Source organism: Palaemon carinicauda, chromosome 1 (genome assembly GCF_036898095.1).
Source record: "Palaemon carinicauda isolate YSFRI2023 chromosome 1, ASM3689809v2, whole genome shotgun sequence".
Lineage (NCBI taxonomy): Eukaryota > Metazoa > Arthropoda > Malacostraca > Decapoda > Palaemonidae > Palaemon > Palaemon carinicauda.
In genome coordinates this window covers 69196586-69204085 of record NC_090725.1, presented here as the reverse complement: position 1 = coordinate 69204085, position 7500 = coordinate 69196586, and the positions used below count along the sequence as shown (strand labels likewise).

At 42.3% G+C, this 7500-nt stretch overlaps 2 protein-coding genes across 2 annotated transcripts in view; one reads left to right on the top strand and one right to left on the bottom strand.

Moving 5' to 3' along the window:
- Nucleotides 1–7500, top strand: part of LOC137648750 (retinol dehydrogenase 13-like) — a 1058070-nt gene that overhangs the window by 106341 nt on the left and 944229 nt on the right. The gene's annotated exons all lie outside the window — the stretch shown is intronic.
- Nucleotides 1–7500, bottom strand: part of LOC137648717 (myosin heavy chain, muscle-like) — an 11567-nt gene that overhangs the window by 2911 nt on the left and 1156 nt on the right. Inside the window, exons 2-18 of the mRNA XM_068381765.1 lie at nt 6761–7324; nt 6522–6549; nt 6034–6136; nt 5822–5911; nt 5512–5674; nt 5273–5376; nt 4987–5124; nt 4587–4856; nt 4294–4464; nt 3810–4146; nt 3384–3430; nt 3018–3105; nt 2777–2894; nt 2330–2447; nt 1258–1731; nt 246–1132; nt 25–103 (exon numbers count right to left, since the gene is read on the bottom strand). Coding sequence (XP_068237866.1) covers nt 25–103; nt 246–1132; nt 1258–1731; nt 2330–2447; nt 2777–2894; nt 3018–3105; nt 3384–3430; nt 3810–4146; nt 4294–4464; nt 4587–4856; nt 4987–5124; nt 5273–5376; nt 5512–5674; nt 5822–5911; nt 6034–6136; nt 6522–6549; nt 6761–7268 — 3723 coding nt within the window. The 5' untranslated portion in view covers nt 7269–7324. The remainder of the gene's footprint in view (nt 1–24; nt 104–245; nt 1133–1257; nt 1732–2329; nt 2448–2776; nt 2895–3017; nt 3106–3383; nt 3431–3809; nt 4147–4293; nt 4465–4586; nt 4857–4986; nt 5125–5272; nt 5377–5511; nt 5675–5821; nt 5912–6033; nt 6137–6521; nt 6550–6760; nt 7325–7500) is intronic.

Genomic DNA, 7500 nt, shown 5'->3' with positions numbered 1-7500 from the left:
GTTGTATAAAATCTTTATTTGTACCTTGTCACGAGCAAGAGCATCCATGGTAGCCTTAGCATCATCAGCATCACGCTTCATGGCATCCTTGTCCTTCTCAGTCCTGTAAATAAATATTATTCATGAGTTTTCTTTAGATAAAAATGAAGCTTTAAAATCATGCAGCTAGGATATATTTGATTTCCAGAATACTAAATCTTCTTTCAGACGTAAAATGCTTATAATAGATTCCTTGGTAAAAGTACCTGGCCTTCATCTTGTTGAGATGGTCAATGTTCTCGGACAACTCAGCAACGGCATCATTGTGCTTCTTGCGGAGCATGGAGAGAGCAGACTCGTGCTGAATGTTGGATTCCTCAAGATCACGACGAAGCTTGGCAAGTTCACCTTCACGCTTCTTGTTGATCTCGATCTGAGCAGCAGTAGCACCACCGGCTTCATCCAGACGGTCACCGAGGTCGGAGAGATCACGAGCCAAACCAGCCTTGGCCTTCTCAGCCTTAGCACGGGCCTGGCGTTCATGTTCAACTTCAACGTCGAGCTCCTCAATGCGAGCCTGCAGTTCCTTGATCTGCTTGTTGCCCTTGTGGATGAGGATCTGTTCATCGTCGAACTTGCTGGCGAGGGAAGAAACTTCCTTATCCTTGCGCTGAAGGGTGTTCTCGAGTTCCTTAAGGTTGCGCTCGAGATCAGAAACTGCTTCCTGGGTAAGCTTCAGGTCTCCCTCAACCTTCCTCTTGGATTTCTCAACCTCAGCCCTGAGCTTCTTCTCGCGTTCAAGGGAATCTTCAAGCTCATCAAGCTGTCCTTCAAGCTTAGACTTCAGCTTGTTAAGGTGGTTGCACTTGTCCTCAACACCCTGGATGTCTTCGGCAGTCTTCTGGTTGCACTCCTGAAGGTGCTTCTTTTCCTTGTTGACCTTGCTAATGAGTTCCTCCTGGTGAGCAATCTCTTCGTTGAGGGTCTGGATCTGAGTGTCCTTTGTACCCTTGTCCTCTTCAGCCTTCTGGATGGCGAGGTCAAGGTCCTCAAAGTCCTTCTTGAGGCCACCAATTTCCTGCTCAGCCTTCTTCTTGCCCTGCATGAGCTGGTTGCGAGCTTCCTGCTCGTTGGCGAGGCGCATCTGGACTTCCTATAGATAATAGAAATTCACTGTTAACAACTTTCGTGAATAACTCCTAAGTATTAGTTTGTTCCTATAATTAATGTTGAAAGGGATATATGTTTAGCAAAAGATGCAAATGACTGAATACTTACAGCAAGTTGACCCTCAACTTCGGCCTTCAGAGCTTGGACCTTAGCCTGCTTCTCAAAGAGCTCGCTGACACCACCCTTGCTGGATTCTACAGTTTCGAAGAGGGCATTCCTTTCCTCCTGAAGAATGGCATGGGCATCCTGAAGCTCCTTGCGGATAGCAATAGTCTTTTCAAGAGCGGCTTCAGCCTCCTCGGCCTTCTTCTCAAGGGCATCAAGCTGATCCTGGCCACGGCTGACGTTGAGCCTTGGCTTCAGGGCATTCCAGAAACCATACCATGGCCAGCTCTTCATGACCTGGTACTTCCTAATGTTGCGCTGAACAACAATCAGAGAGACACGCTGATCCTGGAGCTTCTTGTAGGACCTGCGGCTAAGCCAGCCACGGCACCAAGACTGCAGCCAAGTCATCAGGAGACCAATGCGGTTGTCACGAACTTCCTCAAGCTCACCAAGGATACCAGCACGGAAGAACACCTATGTCAAAAGAGAGTGTTTAGAACGTTATAAACATGGTTTGTAGACACAGAAGGAGAGGGGAGTCAGAATACCAAAGTTGATTTAATGGAAATGTTCTTTTTTCAATTTACTTAGTTTGATACAAAATAAAACTGATATTGAATGGCAAAGGGAAAAAAACAAACATTCAAATATAATGATATAACCGACGAAACTTGGGATGCCATTTTTCAAGGGTGAAATTCTAGTTTCGATGGGGGAAAGCAGCTCACCAGGCAATAACTTCGAAAGGGGTTATTTTACTTGGTCAGTTTAATAAGGCTCGTGATGGGAAGAATATGTATCTTATTCTCATGCGCTATCTACTTCATAAAAAGGCATGGAAGGGTCGAAGTAACGGTGTTGAACATATCAGGAAATTATAGAAATATATTTTCAAAGATAAGGGAGAAACTAGGGCGATGCAAGTAGATTCTCGAAAGGGTCTTGCATTTTCAAACAGGATTGTTCGTAAGTTGAAAGGGAAAATGGAATCGGGGGTGAAGAGGGGAGAGGGATCATTTAGAAATTGAACTCGTTTGGAGGTGTGGGATAATTCTTGAAATTTTTCAAAGACCTTAGTGTTGCCAGTACGGTACATCTCCTTGTCAAGACCAGCCTTTTGGAAACAAGCTTCGGCGGCCGCCTTGTCATTCTTAGCCTCAGCCATCTCCTGAGAAGCCAAGATCTTGTAACTGGGGAAAGGAGCATTGATTATTGGGGCGTGTTCTTTAAACCTTGACATTGATAGCTTAGATTTTCCTTTTGTTGATGGTCTCTCAGAACTCTAAAGAGAAATTAAATGTCTTGCTATAACTTCCTTGGTAAGAATAACAATTACTGTAACTGTTGTATTTTAAAGAAAACTGTGTAACTGTTTGGATTTCTAAAAGAAAACAACTAATTAGAAGTTTTCTTTCGTATAATTTACTTTAATTGTTCTCAGTTATGGGCGGTGTTATATTAAAATACTGAATATTTGTATGAGCAGCGTTCTAAGCCGAAAACTAGTAGTTCAACTCACCGGTGCTTGAAGTCAGGGTACATCATCCTGTTGGGGAAGCCCTTTCGGCAAATACGGATACCTTCAAGTACACCATTACAAGTCAGCTGATGCATAATCAAACCAGCCTCGACCTTGCCTGTAACGCAGAAGGAGACGTGGACGATGAGAGAGAGAGAGAGAGAGAGAGAGAGAGAGAGAGAGAGAGAGAGAGAGATTTATATGCTCATTCATATATCAATTTTGATTAAATGCTACTTACCAGGAGTCTTGGTTTCATTAGGTACAATGCAACGGATGAAGTGAGGATGGGTGGCATTCAGGGTCCTCATCAAGTTGTTCAGCTGATCCTGTGGAGCGAGAGAGGAACAAACACATTAATAAAACGCACAACATACTCTCGTAAATGTACACATGAATATAGCACACAACATACTCTGGTACACATTTTCTTACGTGTAACATTCCAGTGAAACTGTAAAATCTAAAGATATTCACTGATTAGTTTTATGAATTGCCAGAGTAAGGTTAAATAATTGTTATTTCAAGAACTTTTTAATCTGTTGTTGTAACAAGCAAGATTATAATTTCATTGATATAATTTTGTTATTGTTATTCTCTTCCTTACCCTGTAACCAGATGATACGGTCTTGAAACCACCAGACTTGCCCTTGCCTGTAAATAGAATTAAAGAAGTATGATAAGATAAGACGATGTTAATCGTATCTCTTGGACAAAATATTTCAAATGCAATCGTCTTTTATTCCACAGTTTTAACTAAACATACGAGAAAAGTAAAGTAAATTTCTAAAGACAGAAAACATTCCAATCTCATTGGAAATCTGCTGCTAGCATATGCTATTCCACGTGATACTTTTTCTTGTCAGGAACCACTAGAAGAAGTTGGTGTCATACTCTGAAAGCGAAAGAAAAATTAAATTAGTAAAATTTCATTTGCAGGGGACACATTTTGAAATGCATGACTTGTTTTAAACAATGTTTTAATCTTACTTCTATGTCAAGTTTCTTTTAATTTTGTTTGAATACTTACCACCCTTGCCACCACCGCCGCCGGCATCACCGGACTGGCCGGGATGATCAGCGAAGACTGTAACAACCAATGAGTTGCTACCCTTCTTCAGCAAGTCAACAACAGTGTCGTTAAGGGGATCCTTGTTCTTCTCGAGCCAGCCAGTGATGTTGTAGGTGACAGTACCGGCGTAGTGGACGATGGCGAAGTGACCCTCAGGGACACCAGGCTTTGTTGGCTTGGGCTTGATGAAGACGGGAGACTTTCCAAGATGGTTGGCGTTCAACTTCTCCTGGAAGGTCTTGTCAGTAGCCTTGGGGAACATAGACTCTTCCTCAAGGATGGCGAGGAGACCAAGTTTCTAAGCGAACAAGAAAAAAATATTCGTTAATTAGTGAAATGTTAATTGTATTTAGAGTTGTAGTAATTCATCATGCTGTGTAAAAGACGTTGGATGATTGCAAGACTTCATAGACCACAGGAACTTGGCGAGGAACATAAGAATCACCTTTTCGAAGAGCTCAATGCAGGCCTGGAGATCCATACCGAAATCGACGAAGACCCAGTCAATACCTTCCTTCTTGTATTCCTCCTGTTCCAGTACGAACATGTGATGGTTGAAGAACTGCTGCAGTTTCTCATTACAGAAGTTGATGCAAATCTGCTCAAAACCGTTGTCCTGTGGAAAGCAAGTGTATGGTTAAAACTTCAAGTCGAGAATATATCAAAAGGAGGTCTTGTAATGCAAGATAGAACATTTAATATGCGATGAGAAGTGTTCGTAACTTGGGAGATGCTTACATCGAAAATCTCGAAACCGGCAATATCGAGCACACCAATGAAGGAAGCACGCTTCATTCCGGTTTCAAGAGTCACGTTACACTTGTCGACCAGGAACTTGAAGACGCGTTCAAAGAGGGCCTTGGCCAAGGCACCGACGGAGTAGTTGACCTTGTTGACGTCCATACCCTTGGAGACGAACTCGTTACCGACCTTGATCTTGGGCTTGCACAAACCGTTGTAGAAGTGGTCGACATCAATACCAAGAAGATTGGCGACCCTCTCACCAACCTAGAGGAGAAGAAAGACGAAACTTGGTTATCAACGGATAAAGGAATACACGGACAATTACGTTAGATTCAGTCTTGTAAGATTATATTATTCTTATCATGAGGTTGGAGAGAAGGAAGGTTCAAGATACCTCTGTGCCATCGGGTTCAGCCTGCTCCTCACGACCCTTCTGCTTGAACTTCATCTCGCCCATGTGCATGACAGAAGAGGTGATCCTGTAGATGTTGTCGATTTCTTCCTGGACGAAGTTGAGAACGTAGAAAGCATCCTGTGTGTAGAAAAAAAGAGTGGATGAAAGTTTGATTTAACGGAAATAATAACGTCTAACCTAATGTTATTTTTCGAAGATATTTTCAACTACCCGCTAAATAAGACACTGGATCTTCTTAAGACAAGATATACGTGTTTTTACTCACGTGACAGAACTGCATGTCCTCGGCGTCATCAATGGATGGTACAGTGACTTTGCCCTGAGATACATAGTGGTATTCGTAGATGTCGTCACTGAGCATGCACATAGCTATGGGGAAGAAAGAAGAAAAAAATATTATACATTTTATACTACGATGAGGCTTTACGACAGAGCTTTTATCCAAGAGTGTTTCTCAATGTTATACTACAGAAAAGACTACTGCTCTCTTATGACTATACTTACGCTTGAGGTAATCGACCTGGCCAGTCATCATCTCATAGAAGATATGGTAGGATCGTTCGAGGGACTGCTGGGAGATGACACGGGCCTTCTCAAGCAGGTAGACCTCAATATCAGCGCCAGACAGCTTGCCACTGGGCTCGAAGTGGATACGGATGAACTTACCCTGGAGATCGCGAGAAAAGAAAGATTAGTTTCACTCGTGATACGGTCTCGTTGCTTAAAAGAATATTTATTTTCTGTTTTTATTTTTTTATTAGCAGTGTACGTAAGTATAGACAGGGTGGTAACAAGAGAGTCAACATCCACTTACGAATCGGGAGGAGTTGTCATTCCTGGTGGTCTTAGCGTTACCGAAGGCTTCCAATACAGGGTTGGTCTGGACGATCTGGTCCTCCAAGTTCTGTTAGAAGAGGAGTAATATTGTGTTTAGGGGAGATAGGTAACTAACGCAGAAGCGAAGAAACGCTTTATCTCACAAATGCTGTTTACATAAGTCAGTAAGAAAGAAGACTGCTTCTCTACCTGCTTCTCAGCTTCACCGGGCTTCTTATCAGTGGCACCGACGTTGGCGAAGTAGGAGAGTACCTTCTTTGTGTTCTCAGTCTTACCAGCACCAGACTCACCACTGTGTTAGGAAGACACATTTTGAGTGAAACTGAAGATAACGTCGGAAGGAGTAAGAGATTAACTGGCACACCGACACGTACAACGACGCACGGACAATACATACGTTAACAACAGACTACACAGTAACGGGCCAGTATATTAAATCGTAGAATTCAAAAAGATTTGCCATGGTCTAGTCAAGATCTATTGAATGTAAATAAGATATATTGCAATTGATTCTTAGAAAATATGAGAGAAAAACACTTGATTGCTCGGTATGAAAACCATAATCAGGCAAATACAATTAAATCAGCTAATTACTTTTACTTTGTAAAAAAAAAATAAGTCTTAAGTTGTAACTGCAATGGATTTACTGAGATTAAAAACAATTGTGCAAAACTTACGTAATCAGCATAGACTGGTTACCGCCAGCTGTAAAGAGAGAAGGACAAAGTGTATTAAATCTGCTGTGATATACAAGAGAAAAGGGAAGCCTTACGTTACTGTTGTTTCATGGACAATAGACAGCGATTAAGTGAAAACATTTTGAAAGATTGTGTTTGATCTGGAGTGAAAGCATTATTTAGACTACTACTTTTACTTTGCATTTATAGACAATTTAAAAAAAAAAAATATTTCTTACCCTGCAACATGTCCATGTAGGCACCGTCAGAGATGGCAAAGATATGGGGAGGCACTTCATTACGCCTCTTGCCCTGGTAGAGCTTGACAGTACGGTTGGTGTAGATGGGGAAACGCTTGTAGGGGTTGACAGCAATACAGAAGAGACCGGAGTAAGTATAGATGAGCTGAGCCTGATAACGGTTCTTCAGATTGTACAGGACAGAGGCGTCGTTCAAGTAGGTCAAGTTGGACATGTCTTCGCATTTCTCGTATTTGTTGGGGTTGACCTGACCAACAAGATCCTTCTTCCAGTCCTTGGTCTCGCCATCGGCAAGGACAGTGACAAGGTCTCCCTTGGTGCCCTGGATCTCACCAAGAACGAAACCTTCAGATGGATGAGGGACCCAACAGGACTTCTTTGCGTCGTAAGGCTTGGCCATGTCTTTGAGCTTCATCTCCCTGGAGATGAAGAGCCATTCGGAGGGATCTGGGTCGGGACCAGTGCTCTTTTTAACGTGGCCAGGCATGTTGGTGGTGGGTGATCAAAAGCGCTCAGACTCACAGACACGGCTCTGGAACGTTTCTGGTCGAAAAAAGAGAAAAAGAAGGAATACTGGTTAACACAAAATGAAACTCCACGAAAAAATGACAGCAAATGGAAAATATGAACTTCAAGTAGTCGAAAATTAGTCTTTTAGACATGATTTGCAAAAAAATATTACTTTAATATTCCAGCCTGTAACATCCTTTACCCTATTA